This window comes from Lycium ferocissimum, chromosome 12 (assembly GCF_029784015.1).
Source record: "Lycium ferocissimum isolate CSIRO_LF1 chromosome 12, AGI_CSIRO_Lferr_CH_V1, whole genome shotgun sequence".
NCBI lineage: Eukaryota > Viridiplantae > Streptophyta > Magnoliopsida > Solanales > Solanaceae > Lycium > Lycium ferocissimum.
In genome coordinates this window covers 43160271-43185854 of record NC_081353.1, presented here as the reverse complement: position 1 = coordinate 43185854, position 25584 = coordinate 43160271, and the positions used below count along the sequence as shown (strand labels likewise).

General features: G+C 36.8%; 1 protein-coding gene and 1 long non-coding RNA gene across 7 annotated transcripts; one reads left to right on the top strand and one right to left on the bottom strand.

Moving 5' to 3' along the window:
* Positions 1 to 666: 666 nt before the first annotated feature.
* Positions 667 to 6872, top strand: LOC132040254 (auxin-responsive protein IAA9-like). Of its 5 annotated transcripts, XR_009410646.1 has the most exons (8): positions 667 to 772; positions 2777 to 3192; positions 3275 to 3426; positions 3514 to 3737; positions 3854 to 3995; positions 4264 to 4325; positions 5073 to 5153; positions 5666 to 5792. XR_009410646.1 is itself a non-coding variant. In XM_059430882.1 (7 exons), coding segments are annotated over exons 1-7 (1035 nt in total). In that variant the 5' UTR covers positions 667 to 771; the 3' UTR covers positions 5704 to 6872. The 5 variants fall into 5 exon arrangements, 4 of the variants coding, with proteins under 4 accessions (XP_059286865.1, XP_059286866.1, XP_059286863.1 ...); XM_059430882.1 differs by lacking the exon at positions 5073 to 5153 and having other exon boundaries at positions 5666 to 6872; XM_059430883.1 differs by having other exon boundaries at positions 5073 to 5801.
* A 3375-nt stretch (positions 6873 to 10247) lies between these two features.
* On the bottom strand, positions 10248 to 25035 carry LOC132040534 (uncharacterized). Of its 2 annotated transcripts, none has more exons than XR_009410706.1 (3): positions 24732 to 25035; positions 10446 to 10505; positions 10248 to 10353 (listed from the first exon to the last, which is right to left on the bottom strand). It is a non-coding gene; the product is annotated as an uncharacterized LOC132040534 (long non-coding RNA). The 2 variants fall into 2 exon arrangements; XR_009410705.1 differs by lacking the exon at positions 24732 to 25035 and adding an exon at positions 11077 to 11216.
* Positions 25036 to 25584: the final 549 nt, after the last annotated feature.

Sequence of the window (25584 nt, the reverse complement as noted above, 5' to 3'; positions counted from 1 at the left end):
TGGCTTCCGATTAAATTTTGTCCTGATAAAACATGTTGAGAAATACTCCTCCGTTCACTTTTACTTCTCACGTTTCGCTTCTGGAGACTCAATTTGACTATTCTTCGAAGCTAAATTGAATTAGATTAATTCAATATTTTAAATTTAAAGTTTAGATATTAAAACCTATACAAAAAATATTATAAGTTGCAATTCTTCTCATATTACTACAACAACAACGGCATACCTAGTGTAATCCGACAAGTGGGTCTGAGGAGGGTAGGATATACGCAAACGAGTGGCGGAGCCAAAATATTTGTCAAGGGTGTTCAAACTTTGAAGAAATAATATATATATATATAATATAATAATTGACGTGTCTATACAGTATAATATTTTTCAGTGAAAGGGGTTCCTTTGTTGGGTTGTGGCTCCTCCACCACCGACACAAACCTTATATTAATATGATAAAAAATACATTTTAATATGTTGGTTAAAATCAAATATAATCTGACTTTGAAGAAACGAAATCTGACAACGTAAAAATGAACAAGAGGGTACAACGTAACTACATTTTATAGTATTGACATAAACAGGACAAAAATAAATGGTGATTAGCAATGTATTGGACAATATTCATATATCTTACTTATGGTAGGCAAAAAAAAAAAAAAAAAAAAAAAAAAACCTTTAGTTTGTTACTCCACTCTCTATCAAAAGGAGTTCTGCTTCTCTCTCTCTGCAACCGAAAATACTCAGCTCCATCATCTTCATCTTTTTCTTCAGTTTACAAGTAAATTTCATACTAACAAGCTTCAGTTTCTACATTTTGTCTTCCTTTAAACTGCTTAACTTAGCTATAAACTTTCCTCTTTCACTTTACTTCTACTTTAACTTCCACAATGCATGTTCCTCTAATTTCCTTTCTTTTTCTTCATATGGAATAATTAGTAGCATTTTTTTTTAGAGCAAGATGTCTTCTCTTTCATTTGACTCTGAATCTTTTTTTTTTTCTTTTCAAAAGAGTCTCAATCATTTTGTATTAGCATCAGCTGTATATGTTTAGCTGCATAGAGTTGTTGTAGATAAAGAGACTTTTGGGTACCTAATCTTTCACTTTTTGTTTTTTTTTAAGGATGGCTTATCAACAGAAAACAGAAAACTGGGGTTTTCTACAATTATGAAATATTGTTTAGGGTATAGTGTAAAAGTTTTGTTCTTGGTGCTTCCATTGCAATGGGGAATTTCTTTCTTTCTTTTTTTTTTTTGGCGTCTTCCTTTCTGTGTTTTGCTAAATAGCTTCTTTTTTACTTTAGTTTGGGGAATTTCTTGTGTGAAAAAGAGCTGCTTGAAGAGAATATTCAGTATCCTGCATGCAGCTACTGCAGTGTTGATACTTGCTATTGTACCTTGTTTAGTTGTTTATTGATATTGCTGGTCCATGTTGAAAAAATAATTAAAATATCTCAAAAAGAAGTACTCATATTCTTGTCTAGGTTCATTATATTTCTTAATGGGTCTTTACTATATTTTATACTCTCAATAATTCCAATATTACTTTGTGTAACAGACCCTTCAATTTGCTTATTATTAGCATTGATTCTTCATTATTGTCATTAATCTTCTTACCGTTGGAGTTTTTCATAGCATTGATAATTTCTTTTCATAGCATTGATAATTTCTTACATTAGTGCAATTGAATAACATTATTATGGCTGTCTACCAGAACGCAGGGGCGGAGTAACCCTTCGGGCGTGGGTTCAGCCGAACGCAGTAACTTTGGTCCGAACCATATATTTGTATTAAATCTTTTGTCAAATATGTATAAATTATTAATTTAGAACCCAGTAACTTTAAAGAATTAGAACCCCAAACCCATAAGCTTCGAATTCTGGCTCCACCTCTGCCAGAGCGTTACTAAGAGGTCTTTCTATACCCATTTATCTGGATCCTCTACTTATATATAGTCTATCGCTTTTTACTGTGAGAAGAGATGAATACAAATTCTTCCACCTTTTGCTCTAGTTTTTCTTTTGGTTAATCTTTGTTAGATTTTGGCTCCTAGTTTTATACTAGAAGAGCTTGTTGAATCTTGGGGATACACCTATACCAGGTGAAATATCCTTTAAAGACAGTGTCTTAATTGACATGCCTCAAGCTTTCAAGAATTCCTATAGTGTTCGTGATCAAATATTTTCCTTAAGATTTCCAACAGCCCAGATAGCACAGTTATTAAAAAAATAAAAATAAAAAAAATTAGTCCATTATCTTTGGCTCGGACACGACAGTTAAGAAAAAGGATTTAGATCCGTTATTCGCTACGATTGTAGACTATGTCAATTAAGTTAATAAGTTTTGTACAATGGCTCCAGCCTCCAACAGATTGGCCACACTCTGTTCCAGGTTAGCTGTTGATATTAAGTAGATGGTTACCTACAAATGTTTTTGAGCGAACTTTTGTGTTGACTTGATTGTGAAAATATGTTCTATATCATCAGTTTATGAAACTTGAAACTCTTTTCCATTTGTTTCATCTTTAGAATGGAGTGAGTGTTGAACTTGAATACCAGTCATGGTATCTAAATGCATCAAGTAAGAAGAGTTTTTCAGAAAAAAGAACATAAAGAAGTTACAAGAAATTAAGTAAGGAGCTCATTTCCAATATGAGGGTTCATTCTTCAAGGCTTATGCTTGTAGATAATGTCTGCTTTAATATTTTGTATATGCATGCAACAGTCAAAAGCTTATGATTTCTTTCTTTTTCATTCCCCGCCCCCTTATTTTTCTAAATGAGCAGTGTTATGCAAAAGTATGGAGTGTAATTCTCAAGTTATGACTCCACCACTGCATGGTGATAGGGAGGAGGAAAGCCAGAGTAATGTTACTCTATTGGCTTCTTCGGCCTTCTCAGAAAGCATATGCCAGAAACAATCGGAACTTAAAGAGCGAAACTATATGGAGCTTTCTGATTGTTCTTCAGTAGATAGCTCTACCGTTTCCACATCAAATGACAATAATGGCTGTGGATTAAATCTAAAGGCAACAGAGCTCAGGCTTGGGCTCCCTGGGTCACGGTCTCCTGAGAGAATTACCGAGCCTTGCCCTTTGGGCTCATCAAAGCTTGACGAGAGGCTGCCTTATCCCTTGCACCCAGCCAAAGATCTAACTGGAAACAAACGAGTGTTTTCTGATGCTATGGATGGATTCCCAGAGGTGAAAATCTTAGTCTTGACTTGAGGAAACTGACTATTTTAAGCGAAGGGTTTAACTGAAAGTTTCCTGATCTGGTCTGCAGGGAAAATTTATCCCCAGTTCAGGTGCGAAAGTAGGTTCTCGAAAGGAGACATCAGATGCTCAACCGCCTAAAAAAGAGGCAATAACACAAAATGCAGTTCAAGAGAGGCCTTGTGCTGTGAATGAGAGTTCTTCAAACCGTGCTGCTACCAAGTAAGTCTGTCTTAAAAGGAAGAAGAATTGAGGTGGACTTGATTATATGAAATGTTCTGTATAATTATGATCGTTCACTAATTTCAGGGCACAGGTTGTGGGTTGGCCACCAATTCGATCTTTTAGAAAGAATAATCTGGCTTCTACTTCTAAGAACAATCACGAACTGGATGGAAAAAGTGGATCTACTGTCCTTTTCATTAAGGTCAGCATGGATGGTGCTCCTTATTTGAGGAAAGTGGACCTGAGAACCTATTCTGCATACCAGGAGCTCTCTTCTGCTCTCAAAAATATGTTCAGTTTTTCCCTTGGTGAGCTATTTCCATATTTCAACCAGTAAATATACATAATAGTTAACCCAAATTAGAAACATTTTACGTTCAACATTTCTGCATGGTTCATTACAGCTATTTCCATTTTGTGTTAGATCAATATGGATCTCATGAAGCTGTAGGGAAGGAGTTGTTAAATGAGAGCAAATTGAAGGATTTGCTTCATGGATCTGAGTATGTACTCTCTTATGAGGATAAGGATGGGGACTGGATGCTTGTTGGTGATGTGCCTTGGGAGTAAGCTCTTGCATTCTCTTTTATCTCTCTCTGGGACTTCCTTTAGTTCTGCATAAATTTGTCCTTATAGTTAGTGCATGGAAGCTTTTAATCAACACATTCATGTAAACTGTTTCGAGGTTGTGTTTAGATTTAGCACATTACACTTATGGCATATGATATTTATGATAGTAAACTCTTTGCAACTGAATCTTATTTAAATATATATTTTGTGTGATTAAATTTTTATAGTGGCCATGCTTTTAATTTTTTAATTGGCATCTTGCAGGATGTTCATTGATACCTGTATGAGACTGAGAATCATGAAAAGTTCAGACGCTATCGGTCTGGGTTAGTGGATCTCTTCTCTTGAAACTACCATGAATACTAGACCACTTGATCTACTTGTTTGAAATGTAAAAGGGACTTCCCTTTTCATCCTTGGTCCCCTTCCCACTGTTTTTCACATGTTTTTGAACTAAAATTGTCTTTTACCAAACATATCAACTTGGAAACATAACAGAATATAGATGAAACACAGAGATATAGTATTGGGTTTTCTAGCATTTCAATTTCTGTGGATGATTTCAATGAATCTTAATGAAGTGCTAAGCTGTAAAAAGGAAAAGTGACCTGAATAATATCTCATACCAGGATGTGGAAGAAACTACTTGAGGTGTTGGATTGTTTGTCATGGCAGCTTTATATCATGGATTTTAACTGAATTAATATGATATTCCATCCGTTTAAGGAATCTTATGGTGAACAGAATCACTTGCATAAGGAAACTACCTTCTGTATGCATCTGCCAATTTGTTTACCTATCTTGTTTCTTCTAAGTAAGCGCAAATTGCTTAAACCTTGTGAAGGAAGCAGGTTGTCAATAAGATGTAGATGAAACTATGAAGCAAGCACATCCTTGCATGTTTCGATGTTCGATGGTGATGTGTTAACGAACATGATTGATGACAAGATATTGCATCAATCTTTCTTTTTGACATCAGTGATGCTACATATATGCAACACCTTCCGCTGTAGTGTTAATCTGGATTCTTCAAGGATTACCTATTTCTTTCATTGACACTGAAAAAGTTACAGAAGTTCAAGCTAGGCTGGGATTCTGAGGGGAATCATGTGGACATGCTTTGTAGGGCACACGTGAAGGATGGGAAGCATGAGGTAAGGGTGTCGATTTGAGAAACCAAAAAGAAAAAGATAAAATACAAATCTAAAAATGTTGCATAGTTTTGAAGGCGGCTCAATTTAGGCTACATCATGGGGAGTGTCTATATGTCAGTTATCCATGAAAGAAACTGGAATGTGCAAGGTTGGATGACTCTAAGAATAGGCACAGTTTGTTACTTAGGCCCAGCAGCCTGGATTAGTGCCTCTCTTGGATCCAATTGACTTTAAAAGTCCCCGTAGCTAATGCTACACTTTTGCATGCTAATAATTGGGCAGGCTAATAACGAATTTGGTATGGAATCATGAATGTGTTCAAACACTGTATATGTTTCTGCGAATCTACTTGCATTTCTAGTCTTGCTTGCAAGTTTCAACTGCCCCAACTATTGCATTAGAGCATACAACTGATCAATATTGCTTCTTTCCTCTTTGTTTCCTTTTGCCTTCACAATTTCAGTTGGATGACCAAGATGCTTTGCCACTAACTTTTTTACATTCATATGCAGCCCCAAAGGCTATGGGAAAGTATCGGAGCAGGAATTAGCCACTATTTACCCATGGTTAATGCTGTCCGTCCAGCAATATTTGGTAAGAAAGAAATGGGAAAAGGGTGAACAGCTCAAAAACTAGGAGCCCTTATTATAGCATTTACAGTGACCAGGTGTTGGTCCTGGAAGTGCGTCTCCTGTAGATACTTTACCTCATTGTTCTTTTGGTCATTTTTCCATAATTTATGTCCTCTAAGCTCTGTATCATATATGATAGAAAGACTATTTATATGTGAGTTCAACGGGAACGTATCTGTGTAGAGCACTCAGTTCTCCTCTAAAGAGTACTAGTTTAGAGAGAGCGCATTGCTTATTGAAATTTTACCGTGGTACTTAAGACCAAGTTTTAGTTTGATTCCGTGTGTGGAATTAGCTGGTATTACTCTCTGAATAAATGTATTTTTCACCTTTGGTGAAACCTAGTTGTCGAAAGCTCCAATACATCTTACCTTACTGTCACACGTATGGTTTAGATTACTTGAGATCAAGGGGCTAATTAGTTACTAGAAGTGAAAAGAGAAGGGAGAACAAGCATTGCAGATTGAAGCTCCAAGTCTATACAATGTCCCAGGATATTGAATAAAGAAAAAGGGAAGATATTGCAACATATTATTTGGTTTGTTGCAAAAGGCTGTATTCCGGCCAACTCAATTTCAGATTAAATAGTGTTGTCTACTGCCATCCTTTTTGGAATCTGCAAGTGATGCTTATTGTTATTTCCTTATCAGAAGAATAAAAATAAAGTAGAGAGGAGTTGCATTGTTGAAATGGTGTCCAGACTCCAGTGTATATGAGTATGATTATTATTGTTATTAGGGAAAAAATTTCCAACAAAAATGGTAGCACTGACCTGAAGGGGTGTTTATCTGAGCAATTAGAGGTGATCATGCCAAGATTTTCTATGTCATTGTCTATGCTCTTGGATTTCTACTGAGCTTATTTCAATGAAGCGTAGACATTAGAGGAAAAGAATCACAATGTTAGTTCACATTATTGTTCCAGGCAGTTCCAAAATTTAAAAGCTGTAAGTTCAATCTTTCAGGTTATTAGCATTGAACCGATTATATTCTAAAAATTATGAGGACAAACTTTACTAGTTGTTGCAATTTTAGTGGATTTTACATAAATTTGTACTCCACAATAAAAATACCGACTACATCCACGTCTCATTTGACAATCATACAAATCCAAGAGTGGATATGTAATTTCAAAATGTATGTAAAATAACATCTGACAATTAATATGTTGTTGTAAAAGAAATGCACCAATTATAAACTAAAGCGCCAAAACTATTGACACAAGAATTGAGAGAGAGAAGTAGGAGGCTTTTATTCTGTGTGTACATTCTATCAAAAGATGAACGCCTCTTTTATAGGGTGAAAGAACAGCCCAAAAGTTACATTTCTTAACTAGGACATCAATTACATTCATGTATAAGTAGAACATTCATTGAATGGACATCCACCAAATACATTGGATTCATAACACTCCCCCTTGGATGTCCATAGATAGTGTGTTCGTTAAAACCTTACTAGGAAAAACCCAGTGGGAAAAATTCTTAGTGAAGGAAAAAGAGTACACACATCTTGTAATACGCATTAGTCTTTGCCTTATTAAAAACCTTACCAGGAAAACCCAATTGGGACAAAACTTTAGTTAAGGGAAAAAGAGTACAGCGCGTATTTGCTCCCCCTGATAGAAACTTTACTTGATATCTCGGAGACGACGCATTCCAATATTGTGCATCATCTTCTCGAAAGTTGCAGTTGGTAAAGACTTAGTGAACAAATCAGCCATATTATCACTTGAACGAATCTGTTGCACATTGATATCACCATTGTTTCGGAGCTCGTGTGCGAAGAACAATTTTGGTGAAATGTGTTTTGTCCTATCTCCTTTGATGAATCCTCCCATCAATTGAGCAATGCATGCTGCATTATCTTCATGTAAGATTGTGGGTATTTTGTCACATTTTAAACCACATTTTTCTCGAATGAGATATATCATTGACCTCAGCCACAACTTCTCGGCTTGCTTCATGAATTGCTATTATCTCAGCATGATTTGATGAGGTAGCTACAATAGACTGCTTTGTAGATCGCCAAGATATGACAGCACCCCAACATATAAACACATAGCCTGTTTGAGATCTAGCTTGTGTGGGTCGATAAATACCTCGCGTCGGCATAACAACAAGATCGGATATTTCTGGTTAGAATAAAATAAGCCTAAATCGATTGTCCCTTTTAGATACCTCAATATGTGTTTAATTCCGTTCCAGTGTCTCCTTGTAGGAGCACAACTATATCTTGCTAACACATTAACTGAAAATGATATATCCGGCCTTGTTTTATTGGCAAGATACATTAGCGCACCAATTGCACTAAGATATGGTACTTCAGGATCAAGAGTTTCCTCATTATTTTCTTGAGGCCGGAATGGATCTTTATTCACATCAAGTGATCGAACAACCATGGGAGTACTTAATGGATGTGCTTCATCCATATAAAATAGTTTCAACACTTTCTCTGTATAGGCAGATTAATGGACAAAGATACCATTTGTCAAATGTTCAATTTGTAAACCAAGGCATAATTTTGTCTTTCCAAGATCTTTCATCTCAAATTCTTTCTTTAAATAATCAATTGCCTTTTTGAGCTCTCGGAGTTCGATAAGATTTATGTCGTCAACATATACAAGAAAAGTACAACAAACTCCGATGTTGTTTTCTTTATAAAAACACATGGGCAAATGGCATCATTTGTATAGTCTTCCTTCAACAAATACTCACTAAGACGGTTATACTACATGCGTCCGGATTTCTTCAGACCATACAATGATCTTTGCAATCTGATTGAATACATTTCTCGAGTCTTTGAGCTACATGCTTCAGGCATCTTAAATCCTTCGTGGATTTTCATGTATATTTCATTTTCAAGTGATCCATAGAGATAGTACTGCAACCACATCCATCAAATGCATCTCAAGTCTCTCATGGACAGTGAAACTAATGAGATAACGTAACGTTATTGCATCCATAACGGGTGAGTACGTCTCTTCATAATCGACACCAGGCCTTTATGACAATCCTTGTGCAACAAGTCGTGCCTTATATCTTTGTATCTCATTTTTCTCATTTATTTTTCACACAAAAACCCATTTATAACCAACAGGTTTAATACCCTTAGGTGTTTGGACTACAGGTCCAAAAACTTCCCGTTTGGTAAGCGAGTTTAACTCGATTGAATTGCCTCTTGCCACTTTGGCCAATCACCTCTTTCTCGGCATTCTTTATGTATTGGGGTTCAAGATCCTCACTATCTTGCATAATTCTTGTTGCAATATTATTAGCAAAGACATAATCCACATTTATTTCCAATCGATTCAAATTAGTCCCAACATCAATTGGATTAATTGGTATTTCCTCATTTTCTTGAGTCTCAGGCTCATTGATTTCTTCTAGAATATCAGAATTGTTCAAATCTTGAATTTCTTTATGAGGTTCTTTCGTAGTGTCATCTTGACCATTTATTTTTTTCTTTTTCTAGGATTTCGATCCTTAGAACCCAATGGTCTACCACGCTTGTGTGTGCTTTGGACTTACTTGCTATGACACTAGTAGATGGTCCTACAGGGATATTAATGCGAATTGGGACATTCTCTGCAGGGATATGTGATTTGGTAATTCTTTTCAAATCTATAAATGCGTCTGGCATTTGATTTGCTATTTTCTGCAAGTGAATAATCTTTTGGACCTCTTGCTCACAAATAGAAGCACGTGGATCAAGATGAGACAATGATGGATTATTCCACAAAATTTCCCTTTTTATTTCATTATTCTCTCCCCCTAATTTTGGGAAAATTGTCTCATCAAACCGACAATCTGCAAATCGAGCAGTGAACAAATCTCCTGTTAATGGTTCAAGCTAGCGACTAATGGAGGGCGATTCAAAACCAACATATATTCCTAATCTTCTTTGGGGACCCATCTTGGTGTGATGTGGTAGTGTTGCAGGCACATATACGACACATCCAAAAATTCTTAGATGGGATATATTAGGTTCTTGACCCAAAACCAGTTGCAACGGACAAAATTTATGATAATTTGTCGGTCCTAAACGAACAAGTATTGCTGCATGCAAAATAGCGTGACCCCAAACAGACGTGGGCAACCTTGTTTTCATAAGTAATGGTCTTGTAATCAACTGCAGACGTTTAATTAATGACTCTGCAAGGCCATTTTGAGTGTGAACACGAGCTACAAGATGTTCAACTCTTATCCCGATTGATAAACAATAATCATTAAATGCGTGGGATGAAAACTCTGCAGCATTATCAAGGCGAATAGACTTTATCGGATTATCAGGAAACTGTGCCCGTAATCGAATTATTTGTGCCAATAATTTCACAAACGCCAAGTTGCGAGATAACAGTAGGCACACGTGAGACCATCTAGAAGAAACATCTATTAGGACCATAATTATCCACTAGGTGGGTGAATAGGTCCACAAATATCTCCATGTATACCTTCCAAAAATTCAGGGGAAAACAAAATAATTATGAAAAGGAAAGGCATAGAGGATACCATAATTCAGCTAGAATGCTCTCTAGTAGCAGGATGATTGGCAATTCTGGTCATTGGAATCCTATTAAAGATAACAGGGTGAATAATAATACTGAGGCAAATAACACAAATCCCGGATCGGGTGATATAAGCAAGAGTCCGGAGAATACAGACAATGTTGTGCAGATCAGTAATCAGTTTGTTGCTTTGTCAGAGAATGATCAGGCAGAGGACCTGGTATCATACAAGGAAGATCAACAAGTTAAAAAGGTGGATGGACATAATGTGAAGGAACAATCAGGTAAGAATGATGAATCCAACAGTGCAGTAAAGAAGTAAGAAAACAACTTACTGATAAAGTTGTAACACAAAGGGTTGATGAAAACGCAAAGGAAGTTATAGAGATACAAGTCAACAATACATTTCCCACCATAGAAGTTGATAAGGGGAAAATGCAAGCACATCAACTGGAGAAAGTATAGGAAAGTTCAAAGCCTTGGGTGAAATCCTCCTTTGGGAAATGCAATAAGGCAGAAGAAGGAAAAAACATGCAACATACAAGGCTGAATCAGGAAAGAGAATTGATACAAGATGCTGACTCTAGTGTCAATAGAAGCTGGGGAGAAAGTGTAGATGAAGTTGAAGAATCAGATTATGCAGTAGCAGTGAGCCAAGGATCATCAATGCAAATATTGACTAATTCTTATGAAGCAACAAAAACTCATCATGGTGGGGATACAAAAGATGATTTAAATAGTGTAGCATGTCAAGATGAGGGAAGAAAAGAGACTGCAGATAGTCTAACCATAGAGAAGCAACAACATGAAGTGTTGATAGAAAATTCAGGCTTGAAATCTGATTCATCTAATCAGGGTGGGGATACAGCAGGTGGTGAAGCAGACCAAGATGGAGATACTGCAGATAGTCTTACTATGGAGAACCAACAACAAACAGTATGGATGGAGGATTCAGAATTGGAAACTTGTCACGTCCCGAACCATGGCCTAGGCGAAACACGGCACTCAGTGCCTTACTGCATGTGACTGAGCGAACCACATGGCTTCATTGAATCATCATGAGGTATAACATGAGCGGAATATAACGTGAATGCATGATGAGCCTTTATAAAACGTAGTAAGTCATAATACTTAATAAAAATACTTGTTTAAACATGAGTGCGGAAATAACATGAATGAGTCAAAATGGCTATACGACTCTGAATGTCCGACATAACATAACTGACTTGTCTAGTCTATGAAACCTCTACCATGAGTCTGACTGGAAAACATACTTACTGGGACAAGGCCCCCAGCAGACCTTAGATGCATAACTAATCATAAAATAAAAGTTGACTAAACCCGAAATAACGAGATGGGGCTACCGATAAGTCGATACGAATGCGTACGTCCTGCGAGCGAATTGTGTCGTCCGTCATATCAATTTTGCATCGTGAAATGCAGCCCCCGGCAATAAAAGGGACGTCGCACATTGAAGATCTTGGTATGTAAAGCAACTGAATGAAATAACATGGGACATAAAGTAATAAAAGATAAGAACTAAACGTGAAATCGACATGAAACACTCGTTATGAGCATATATATATATATATATATATATATATATATATATATATATATATATATATATATATATATATATATATATATATATATGGTAGGTAGGGAGAGCATTTCATAACCGACAATATAATATCACCACGCGTGGGTGCGTGGAGTACGGTACCTCATGGGACGTGAGCTCCCCATACCTTGCGAGGGTATAAGGTGGTAACGTGTCTGATGGATCCATTCAGTGTGAAATTAAGGAATCGTCCTAACTGGGCGGAGCGATCCTTGTCCTACGGTGGCTATGTAATTTCAGGCTATCTGAGCCTTCTCGGTAATTCGTGCAACTCTCAAAAACATGAACATGATATAATTGGCTAAGAAGCCCACGATTTTCATGAATTAACTTGTACTTGACTTGTAATCATGATTTCACGAAATAACTTGTAAACATGGTTTCATGAAATAACTTGTAAACATGGTTTCATGAAATAACTTGTAAACATGGTTTCATGAAATAACTTGTATTTAGCATGTATATATCTTGTATCATAGCATGTAAATAATTATATAATATAGTTGCATGAAAACTTGTAGACATATAGGATATTCATGAAATAATCATTTTTAGTTAAAAACATGCATGCAAAAACCCATGGAATACAAGATATGAGTTTTCATGGATTACGGACTGATTCTCAATAATCATATGGAATTATTAAGAACACAATGATAGAATAATAGCAATTCATACATAATATAATCATGAACATGGACCTAGGGTTATCACGAGCATGGTATAGAAAACACTAGTTTTCATAGAGAATCATAATTTATGAATTATGAGGCGTGGGGAAGAACAATGATGTTCCCACACATAGATAGTAACTCTACATACCTTAGTCGCTCCAAAACTTGAATTAAAGACTTGAACTTTGAAGAAGATTTTTAAAATCTTGAATCTTGAACCTTGAGATGGGTTTTCTTGAAAACCCTAGTTAAGGAATGATGTTTCTTGTTTAGATTATTAGAGTATATGTTAGAATTGAGTTGGAATAATTAGAGTAGGCTTACCTTGGTGTTCTTGATGATGGAGGAGGGTAGGAGGTCGTTCTAGGGCTTGAAGGAATGAAAAATAATGATTTGAACTGATATGGACGAATATATACTGTTCTGGAAAATTGAATTTTACGTCCAGCAAAATACTGGCCGTATTTTGAAAGACGGGCCGTATTTTGAAATACGGTCCGTATTCCGTATGGACTGCACTGCGTCTCTTCAGTAAAATGGTCATAACTCTTTGCACAGATGTCCGTTTGACCCCCATAATATACCATTGGAAAGGTATTTCAAAGCTTTACAACTTTCATCAAGGAAGTTTTCCCAAATTCCAAATAAGTTTTGAAATATGGGCCGTATTTTGAAATATGATCCGTATTTAACGATGTAACCTCTAAGTGTCAAGTTCCAGAATGCTCAGAAATCTTTGGTATTAGTTTATGACTTGAAATACGGGCTGTATATTGAAATACGATCCTTTGTTCATGGGCGTAAACCACCATCTTACAACTGAAGAGGAAATTTTCAATTCCCACATTCTTTATCGGGTTTTCTAAGTTTGGGATCATGGTCAAAGCTTAGGTTAAAGGTACGGGGTGTTACAATATCTCCCCCTTGGGATCATTCGTCCTCGAATGATGGGTCATGGTTAAAAACATGGCTGGACATGGCTTGAATACATGAACATGAAAGAAACATGACGTAAAACATAAGAGCTTGACATGGTTACGTGGGAACATGGTCATGGATCATGAGAACTAAATACGTGATTACATGGAAACATGTACATGGGGAACATGAAACTGAGTAGCGCCTACATGAATGAGAATCATGAAACATTTGTCCTCGACTTATGACTAGTGGTTAAGAATCGTTACTAACTCTGGAATCTACAAAATTTATGGTAGGACTTACTTCATAATTCGGACCCTCACGACATTTCTCAAACGCCTGCCAACTAACTAAAGTACCAACACACAACTCACATAGCATCTTAATACACATGATGTGACATAACGTGATTACTGAATCTTGAATGTATCTAACATAAATACTGAGCTGGCTTGAACACACGGATATTGGCTGAATGATTACATGATTACTATACATGGGGTTTGGAAGAAATGTGTAGGCACGAATGACATGAGTACTGGAAATAGGCACGAACATGACATGATTACCTGGGCGTGAGACGCATAATGTGGGACATAAATACACGAAGACTGGATGACATGAATACATGAGTGCTAACTGTCATGAGATACGAATACGTGTAAACATGGATATCGTAACATGGGATCTGAATGTCGAAAACATGATTGTTACAATATGAGGGTTGAATACTAAGTGCGGGTAGGATTTGGATACTTAGAGAGTTAATCACAGACGTTCGTATGTCACCATGGTAATATGAGATAGGAGTATGACTTAGGCTTTAAATGTAAGCGCAACTCGATGTGAGTGCGACAGACTTGAGTCATATAACAAGAATATGATCCTAACATAGATGTTCATAAATCTCTAGCATAGGCATGACATGAATACGTCGAATCTGAGTAGAATACTACCGAGATAAGTACCATAGGGTACATGAAAAGATATCTATTTGAATATAGGAATGCACCTTACTTCTGATTATCTTGCTAGCTGTTAATCATGATTATGAATACCTTAGCTCATCTTGCTCATTCTCGAGAGCGAATTATAGAGGACTGAGAGAAAAAGAATTATTAGTACTATTCATATAAGATACTTTGCTTTAGAGAACAGACATGACATGGTGCATTGTACATGGAGGACGTAACATGGAACATGCGTACATGGGAACGTGATTCATATGGCATGAAACGTGAATAGCATGACATGGGGCATGGGACCATGAAAAATATGGCGTTTATATGAGTACCTACATACCAGGGCGTATGGACTTGAGTTCATGAGTATTGAAGTAAGACTAAGGCATTAGTCTGACTTGCATAGAGCACAAGTTGCAGGCTAACTCTTGGGTACTCAGAGACGTAAGGCATGGATAAAACATTACCTTTAGAATTTAGATATACCGAAAGAAAAGGACATGGTTCAACATAGCTTACTCTTATCACCGTGAGTAAACGCCCTTGTTATAAATAAGGCACATGAAAGAATGGATTATAGGCATGTATAACTCGTTCCTCGAGCATCTAAGACATGGGTAGAAAGTCACCTTGAACATAACGAGGCCTAGATACTTAGCGAAAGGAAAAAGGAATCATGTCATCATGATCGTAAAACATTAGCTAAAGGAACATAAGCACGAATTACATAGAATCATGGGTAGGACATCCATCTTGGTTCACCTTCATTATTATCTCACAAAATCATTGTTACGATACATTTATAAGTGGAATGCATAGCGAAATGAATTGGGGCACGAGTATGTGGTAACATGGATAACATAATCATAGGGGTGGAATATCATCATCGAGTTGAAAAGCACTTAGATGCTAGAACATGGACATGAGTATAAAAGCATGATAGATACGTGAGACACTGAATGTGGTTTTTAACTTTAGACATGAGCACACCGAAGTGCCCGGACATGAAAGGACATTCCCTTGCATAACTTACTATCGTATGAAGTCTTAATTCTTGTATCTTAAATGTGGAGTATCCATCTCTAACATGGGCATGATATGGGTACGAAAGGCACGAGTAAAGTACGTCTGGGCATTAGTACCACATAGTACATGAATTACTCTGGAATTCGAACCATTATACCCTTAAAACCCGCTATTCAATCTAAAACTTTATCTCATAACATAATTACCTAGTACTTGATCTCAACAGCATGAAAAAAATCACATTTTACGCATCTTATCTTGGATACATGAGACTATGATCCTCTAACATAATCTCCTTAACACCTATTAACTTACGAAACACATGATCTATATCAGCACCTTACCGCACGATCTCCCCCTTTAGTTCAAAAGCCGACATTTAAAACTGTGGATCCTTTTGAGTTAGCGATAAATGGTCATCTAGTGGCTCTGCTAATTTTCTCTAAAATACTGACAACTCATTTCTTCCGCTTACTTCAAGCAAGTCTTACTTACTGGGAAAACTGGATTACTTAAATGAACGGGTTTCTAATGTACATAACTGGCATACTAACTTTGTCAATCTTGGGGAAAACTCTTTTCTAATAACTCTTAAAGACTCTTCTTCTGTAGCTTGCTCTCTTACTGCTTAGATGGTTTTATTCTTTCACCAATTTCTATACCTCAAATTTAACTTAAACCCTTTGGGTTCTAACACGCCTTCGGTGTATTCAGACAGTTACCTTAGTAGTGCTAACTTGACTAAGTACTCAAATCGTACTTCTACTAACTGCTGAAATTTCTAATTCCGTATCTATTCAAACTTACTTACTATGCTTCGTTAACCACTTGCTAGCATCACATTATCTAATTCTTCTCTCGAGTACTAAAGTGAAGCATAAGGTTATTTCTAACTTTTCCTCCTTATCTGACTCTATCCTGGGGTTGTATACTATCTTTCTGAACTATAGACACGGATCACACCTAGGGAAATTTTATCTGTCTCAAATTCTCAAATGAGAAATTGGAACAACTAATCCCAAACTCCCTATACAAGTTCAAAATTATATTACACTATACATATCGGGGATAAATACTTAATCACATAACCTAAGAGGAATTGTCATATCTTTTATCTCATAGTAATATCGCTTCTTGTAGTAACTCACTAACATCATACTCTCTAGGTACGATCCGAATAAGCTTAAATAAATTAAAACTAACCCTACAAAAAAATTCAATATCGTCGCTCATGGATTTTCTTATCGCATCGGTCCCTTCCTAGTCATGTACATAGATCATATGGCAAATATATATATATATATATATATATAAAAAAAATGTCGAGACTTTCTAGTATTACGAGTGTGGTTGGCTCTTAGGCTATTTCTGCTCAAAACTACCGTGGACAATTTATGATTGCTGCAGCTAATTTCATAACATGTTACTATGTAGGGTCTTAAATCAGAACTATCATCCTTATACTGTAGCTCCATGGTCAGATAATCCAAATAAACTTATTCTGTAAGGTATATAACCTATGTGTACTGCCATGCCGAAACTTGTTTTTAAAAGGGTATTATCACCTAATAACACACCATGCACTATTTGGTAAGTCTTGGGTATCGAATTTTCTTTCTCGCCGCTTACGCATTCGATACGTTTAGAATTCGATGGAAAGAGAATGTTATTTACTGCTCTAAGCTTCATGGCACGAGTTAGAATAATTCGATGCCTCATCGGAAAGCAACACATCGATAACGACTAGCTTTACATCTTCCTCATCCATCGAGACTAGGCGTATTCGGTAAAATGGGAAACAACACATGAGTTGGAGTGATTTCGAGAACACGGCTCTATTGCACGATCTAGAGTTGAAAGAAGTGAGACAATCTTAAATGTCTTGGTGGTCAACCGTTTATATGTGTGGCGCGCACACACATATAAAAGTGACCCCACTGGACACGATTTCATAGACTCCCTAAGACACTTGAACCTAGGCTCTGATACCAAGCTTTGTCACGCCCCGAACCATCGCCTGGGCGAAACACGGCACTCGGTGCCTTACTGCGTGTGACCGAGCGAACCACATGGCTTACTGAATCATCATGAGGCATAACATGAGCGGAATATAACGTGAATGCATGATGAGCCTTTATAAAACGTAGTAAGTCATAATACTTAATAAAAATACTTGTTTAAACATGAGTGCGGAAATAACATGAATGAGCCAAAATGGCTATACGACTCCAAATGTCTGACATAACATAACTGACTTGTCTAGTCATGAAACCTCTACTATGAGTCCGACACGGAAAACATACTTATCTGGACAAGGCCCGAAACATACCTTAGATGCATAACTAATCATAAAATAAAAGTTGACTAAACCGAATGAGATGGGGCTCACCGATAAGCCGATACGAATCTTTGTCCTGCGAGCAAATGTGTGTCGTCGTATATCGACCCGCATCGTGAAATGCGAGCCCCCGGCAATAAAAGGGACGTCGGCACATTGAATGTCTTTGGTATGTAAAGCAACCGAATGAAATAACATGGGACATAAAGTAACAAAGATAAGAACTAAACGTGAAACCGAAACACAGTATATATATATATGATACATGAATACATATATAATATAAAGCATGAGTAAAACATGGTAGGTAGGGAGAGCATTTCATAACCGAAAATATAATATCACCACGTGGGTACGTGGAGTCTGGTACCTCGCCGGACCAGCAGAGCCCCCATACCTTGCCAGGGTATAAGGTGGTAACGTGCACGATGGATCCGTTCGGTGTGAAATTAAGGAATCGTCCTAAGCGGGCGGAGCGATCCTTGTCCTACGGTGGCTACGTAGTTTCGAGTACATCTGAGCCTTCTCGGTAATTCGTGCAACTCCCAAAAACATGAACATGATATAATTGGCTAAGAAGCCCATGATTTTCGTGAATTAACTTGTACTTGACTTGTAATCATGATTTCACGAAATAACTTGTAAACATGGTTTCATGAAATACTTGTAAACATGGTTTCATGAAATAACTTGTATTTAGCATGTAGGTATCTTGTATCATAGCATGAAAATAATTATATAATATAGTTGCATGAAAACTTGTAGACATGTAGGATATTCATGAAATAATTATTTTTAGTTAAAAACATGCATGCAAAAACCCATGGAATATAAGATATGAGTTTTCATGGATTACGGACTGATTCTCAATAATCATATAAAATTATTAAGAACACAATGATAGAATAATAGCAATTCATACATAATATAATCATGGACATGGACCTAGGGTTGTCATGAGCATGGTATAGAAAATCCTAGTTTTCGTAGAGAATCATAATAGCGTGGGGAAGAACAATGATGTTCCCGCACGTAGATAGTAACTCTACATACCTTAGTCGCTCCAAAACTTGAATTAAAGACTTGAGCTTTGAAGAAGATTTCCAAAATCTTGAATTCTTGAACCTTGAGATGGGTTTTCTTGAAAACCCTAGTTAAGGAATGATGATTTCTTGTTTAGATTATTAGAGTTTATGTTAGAATTGAGTTGGAATAATTAGAGTAGGCTTACCTTGGTGTTCTTGATGATGGAGGAGGATAAGAGGTCGTTCTAAGGCTTGAACGAATGAAAAATAATGATTTGAATTGATATGGATGAATATTTACTGTTTTGGAAAATTGAATTTTACGTCCAGCAAAATACTGGCCGTATTTTGAAAGACGGGCCGTATTTTGAAATACGGTCCGTATTCCGTATGGACTGCACTGCGTCTCTTCAGTAAAATGGTCATAACTCTTTGCACAGATCTCCATTTGACCCCCATAATATACCGTTGGAAAGGTATTTCAAAGCTCTACAACTTTTATGAAGGAAGTTTTTCCAAATTCCAAATAAGTTTTGAAATACGGGCCATATTTTAAAATACGATCCATATTTAACGATGTAACCTCTAAGTGTCAAATTTCAGAATGCTCAGAAATCTTTGGTACCAGTTTACGACTTGAAATACGGGCCATATACTAAAATACGATCACTGTTCATGGGCGTAAACCACCATCTTACAGCTGAAGAGGAAATTTCCAATTCCCACATTCTTTATCGGGTTTTCTAAGTTTGGGACCATGGTCAAAACTTAGGTTAAAGGTACGGGGTGTTAAAAAACTGATCCACCTAATAAGATACCTAAAATAGATGAAATTAAGGAAACAATTCTCAATAAATTGGTAGATGTTGTTGGACAGTTAGATCAAAGAGAGAAGGAGCACTCACAGCAACTAGAAAACACATCAACAGTACCAAAACAATCATCCAAAGCTATCTTACAAGATATAGTTGCACACAAAGTGACTAATACAGTGATTAAAAAATCCAAAAAAGAGATACAACACTTGGAGGAGGATAAAGAGATGCAGAACAGATCAAACAATTTTCACAAAGTTGCTAAGGAAGCAGATATATCTCCAAGGGCTCTAGCTATCAGTGGGAAAAAGAACAAAAATCAAGAAGCATCTCAACCTAAAAGGGTGCTACCAAAGAGGAAAAGATCATCTAAGGTTAAATGATGATTAAGCCTCTAATCTGGAACATCAGGTCTGTTAACACACAATAGGCTTTTCAGAGACTTATCAACATTCAAAATCAACAGAAGTGTTTTATTGTGGCTCTAATGGAGCCTTTTCAGAACTGTAGACATATTCAGAAGTATACATGGAGGTTAGGAATGGAATAAGCCATATCTAACTTAAATGGAAAGATATGGGTTTTTGTTGATGCATCAGTTCAATGGGATATTTTGATGAATTCAGAGCAATAAATTGCCTTGAAATTGCATCATCAAGACACTGGTAAAGATATGGTTGCAACTATTGTCTATGCTAAATGTGATGAAAGGGATAAACTACAACTGTGGGATGATTTATATCAATTAGCAGCTCTTATGGATTTACCATGGCTAGTTGGAGGAGACTTCAATGTGGTGCTATCTGAAGAGGAGAAATTGGGAGTCTTGCCAGTCACATTAGCTGAATGTGAAGATTTTGCCTTTTGTATAAATTCATGTGGATTGTTTGATATGGGTTTCAAAGGAAGTTTATTTACTTGGTGGAATGGAAGAGCAGCTGATGATTGTATATTCAAAAGATTGGATAGAATTGTGGTTAACTGTTCCTTTCAAAAGATATTCCCACAAATAGAGGTAGAGCGCTCTCGAAACGAGGATCGGATCATGCTCACTCTTGCACCCCATCTTGTGGGGAGGAGGCGCCTGACATTCGAGAAGTCTTTTAGGTTTTTGAATTTCTGGACTCAACATGAGTCATTCAACAACCTGGTTATTCAGAACTGGAAAACTGATTTTGTGGGATCTCCTTACTTAACTTTCAAGCAGAAACTGAAGAATCTTAAGGGGGCACTAGTTGTTTGGAGTAAGGAGACTTATGGGGTTATCTTTAAGGAATTAGCAATAAGGGAGGAGATTGTCAAAGTGAAGGAACAACTATTTGAGGAAGAATCTAGTATCATTAACAGAATTATTCTTCAAAAAGCTCAAGCTGAATTAAAGAAATATCTGAGCTTGGAAGAACAATGTTGGAAGCAGAAAGCAGGTTTTTCTTGGTTCTCTGACGGTGATAGAAATACTACTTTCTGTCACAATTATGTTACTGGAAAGAGGAAGAAACTACAGCTGAACAGAATTCAAGATGGCAATAATGTGTGGCTGGAATCTCAAGATCTTATAGCAGAAGAAGCAGTAGATTTCTTTCAAAAACAATTCACTGAGGAAGGGGAAGCAGATGACTTTGGAATAGTTCAGCATGTACCTAGCTTGGTGACACATGAGCAGAATATGATCTTGTGCTCATATCCCTCAATGGAAGAAGTCAAGAAAGCAGTCTTTGCATTGATTGTAGATAGTGCAAGTGGACCATATGGGTTTTCGGGTAAATTTTACCAGCAGTGTTGGGATATAGTTGGGAATGATGTGCTTGCAGTAGTCTTAGCCTTCTTTGATGGCGCTGAATTACCAAAATCCATTACTCACACTAATTTGGTTCTCATACCTAAAAAGCAACCTGTTCAAACTTTTTCAGATATGAGACCAATTAGTCTGTCCAATTTTATTAACAAGGTTATTTCCAGGGTAGTACATGATAGATTGGAAAGTATTATTCCAACTTTGATTTCCTCAAATCAATCTGGTTTTGTGAAAGGAAAAAGTATTTTTGAAAATATTTTGCTTACACAGGAGATAGTATCAGATATCAGAATCAGAGGAAAACCAGCTAATGTTGTGATTAAGCTGGACATGGCTAAGGCTTATGACAGACTATCTTGGAAGTATCTTTTGAATGTGCTTAGGAAAATGGGTTTTCTTTGAGCATCTGATTAATTTAATCAGAAATCTGATTTCTAATCATTGGTATTCTGTCATATTGAATAGGCAACCTGCAGGGTTCTTTCAATCTACAAAAGGAGTGAAGCAAGGGGATCCTCTATCCCCTGCTTTATTTCTACTTTCAGCTGAAGTGTTATCAAGAGCTCTAAATTCCTTATTTGAAGATAGTAGATTTGTTGGGTATGGAATGACTAAGTGGTCTTATCCTCTAAATCACTTAGCCTATGCTGATGATGCCATTATTTTTTCTTCTGCTGATTCATATTCTCACAGTTGCATAATGCAAGTGTTGAGAAGGTATGAACAGACATCTGGTCAATTAATCAACATCCGAAAAAGCTCCTTCTTCATGCATTCAAATGTTGGTAATGGGCTTATACAATCAGTCAGTGAGATTAAAGGGTTTTCCAAGGGGCAGTTTCTTTTTACCTATCTAGGTTGTCCCATCTTTCATTCCAGGAAAAAGAAATCTTTTTATTATGATCTTATTAAGAAGGTGAAAGGAAGACTACATTCTTGGAAAGAAAAGCTACTTTCTTTTGGTGGAAAGGCTGTATTAATCAAAAGTGTTCTTCAGAGCATGCCCATTCATCTTCTCTCTGTCCTGGCACCTCCTAAGTGTGTGATAAATGAATTACATAGAATTTTTGCTAGATATTTTTGGAGTAATAAGGAGGAGGGGAAGAGTAAACATTGGGCAACTTGGCTTGTTGTATGCTTACCAACACAAGAAGGTGGACTTGGTTTTAAATCTTTGTTTGATGTATCTAATGCTTTGTTTGCAAAATTGTGGTGGAGGTTTAGAACTACTTCAACCTTATGGGCAAATTACATGTGGAATAAATATTGCAAAAAAGTGATTCCTTCATTGATACAATGGAAAGGAGGGACTCAAGTGTGGAAGAAGATGCTACAAATGAGGGAAGAGATAGAACATGAAATTTGGTGGGAAATCAAAGGAGGAACACCAAATGTTTGGTATGAGAACTGGACCAAGTTGGGAGCTTTACGCTATGTGGTCCCAATTGGCTATCCTCTTAATGAAGATCTGGAAGATGTAGCTGATTTGATAGAAGATGGACACTAGAAGGAGGATTTCCCATAACAAACTTTTCCAGCAGAGATTGTTGAGCACATTAAATCAGAAATTCATATTGGTCACTTGCAAGGTAATTGGGATAGACCATGGTGGATGCCGACTAGCACTGGTGCATTTACAGTGAATAGTGCTTGGGATATTCTGAGGCACAGAGAACAAGAGGAAGAGGATTATGAGAAATTGTGGATCAAAGGAGTACCTTTTAAGATTTCTTTTTTCCTATGGAGGTTGTGGAAATTTAAATTGCCCACAACTGATAAATTAATGAGCAGGAGGATCCCAGTGATACTGGTTGTTATTGTTGCCCTATTCCACAACAAGAAACAATACAACATCTGTTTTTAACAGGTACTTTTGCAGCAGAAGTTTGGAAGGTGTTCAGAAATGCAGTTGGGATACACATAAACTTGGCGCAAATTCATCAGGTAATCAGAACATGGTGGAAGATTGATTGTGCTGAAAAGTTCAAACCTATTTTGTATGCAGTTCCAGGTATGATCACTTGGGAGTTATGGAAAATAAGGAATACTATAAAGCATGGAGGAAAGGTGAGCTTTAAAAGAGTAGTACATGAGATCAACAATAATCTATACTACCTAGCTAAGCTGATGTATCCATGGCTTAAGAATATTCCTTTTTTGTGGCCTGATCTGGTGAAATTCTTAGAAGACTATAAGCCTATTTTAGTCATTAAGGTGGTTTGCTGGAAGCTACCTTATGAGAGGTGGTTTAAATGCAACACTAATGGAGCTTCTAGAGGTAATCCTGGACCTAGTTCCTATGGATTTTGTGTGAGGGACTGCAGAAGAGATCTTGTGTATGCAGAGTGTAAGGAGATGGGCAATAGTACAAATGTGATAGCTGAAGTTAGAGCTATGCTACAAGGTTTATAATACTGTGTTGAACATGATTTACAATCTCTAATTCTGGAGACTGATTTGCTATTAATGAAGAAGGTTGTAGATGGTATTTGGAAGCCACCATGGTGTATTATCACTAAAGTGGAAAGTCTTAAAGCAATGAAGGAGCAATTCAATGTGATAATACAATATGTGCTCAGGGAAGGGAATACCCTAGCTGATTATTTAACTAACCTAGCTTTTGTTTTTGCAGGTACTTCAAGTTTTTCAACCTTTTTCTAAATTGCCTAGTGTAGGGAGGAAAATTCTTAATCTGGACAAGGCACAGGTACCAAATCTTAGAATAAAAAATGCTAAGAATACCGGAAATAATGATGCATAAGCTTGACTTTATAGCTCAAATATTGACAAATTCTCTAATGGTGGTATTAGCCTTAGGCTCATTCCATTGAGGAAGTGTCAATAACTAAGAAATAAAGCTCAGATACTGCCATTAAGCATTCTTGTGGATTCTTAAGAGAAATAACATTGCTAATCTTATTAAGGCTAAATAAATCGTAGAAGGAATTTAGCATTATTGTTGCTAAATATTCAATACAAGTTTATAGAGCCAGAGGATTAAAAGGAAGGAGTCATAGGCCAGATAAGCATCACAAGAGCAAAGTGCAAGATAGAGCAGATGAATATTCACAGCAAAATCAATCTCGAGATAAGCAACACAAGAGCACAGGAAATAGATTGATAAAGGAGTTGAACAGGTACAGCAAAATCAACCTCCATATCGATCCAAGAAAAGGGGAAATGACATAGTTCAGCTACTCTTCACAAGTTCACAACGATAATACTAACTCGAAAGACACTCAAGAGATTGGAAAAAGGTTTACCTTGTTGGAATAGTTCTGATTGATCTGAGATTGAACTCCGTGGATATGGATAAACGACATCTGGTGAGAGCTTAGGGATGCGAATAGTTGTTCCATATCGGAGAAATCAGCATCTTCTCCGGCGGCGGTGAAGCTGAAGAACGGCGGCTGCTGCTGCAAGTTTTTTACTTTCCTAATTTTCTCTTGTTTGAACCTTCTAGAGCATTGTCTGTTTATTTGCGTTTTGTTGTTTTTGTTTGGGGCATTTTGCCTGAACCAACTTTATTATTATTAATAAAATAACCCACTAAGTACTCACTTAGTGGTTGCTTAAAAAAAAAAATCAGGGGATTCAAACCCAACCTTTATAGGTGATGGCCTTATAATTAACTTGCCTTGATAATAAGAAGGACAAGAAAATTTATTATTTAAAAGAATCTTCACGTTCTTTAATGGATGCCCATTTGAATTTTCTATAATTCCTCTCATCATTATCAATCCAGGGTGTCCCAATCGATCATGCCAAAGTACAAATGTATTGGAGTCAGCAAACTTTTGGTTTACGACAGAGTGTGCCTCAATCACATCAGTTTTTGTCCAATATAAGCCAGAAGACAAAGCAGGAAACTTTTCTGTAGCAACTTGCTGGCCAGAGACATCCTTGATGGTACCAATATATTCAAGATTCATCTCATCCGTTGTTTTAATGTGGTATCCATTTTGACGGATATCTTTAAAACTTAATAAGTTCCTTCGGGACTTAGGAGAGAACATAGCATCGTGTATAATAAGTTTTGTTCCCTTAGGCAAAATTACGATGGCTCTTCTGGAGCCTTCAATTAAATTAGTGCTACCAGAAATAGTATTAGCATTT

Coding starts and splice junctions, on each gene's coding strand:
- LOC132040254 (XM_059430880.1), top strand. Junction 3,427..3,513: donor TCAAACCGTGCTGCTACCAA/GTAAGTCTGTCT, acceptor CACTAATTTCAG/GGCACAGGTTGTGGGTTGGC. Junction 3,996..5,665: donor GTTGGTGATGTGCCTTGGGA/GTAAGCTCTTGC, acceptor ATTCATATGCAG/CCCCAAAGGCTATGGGAAAG.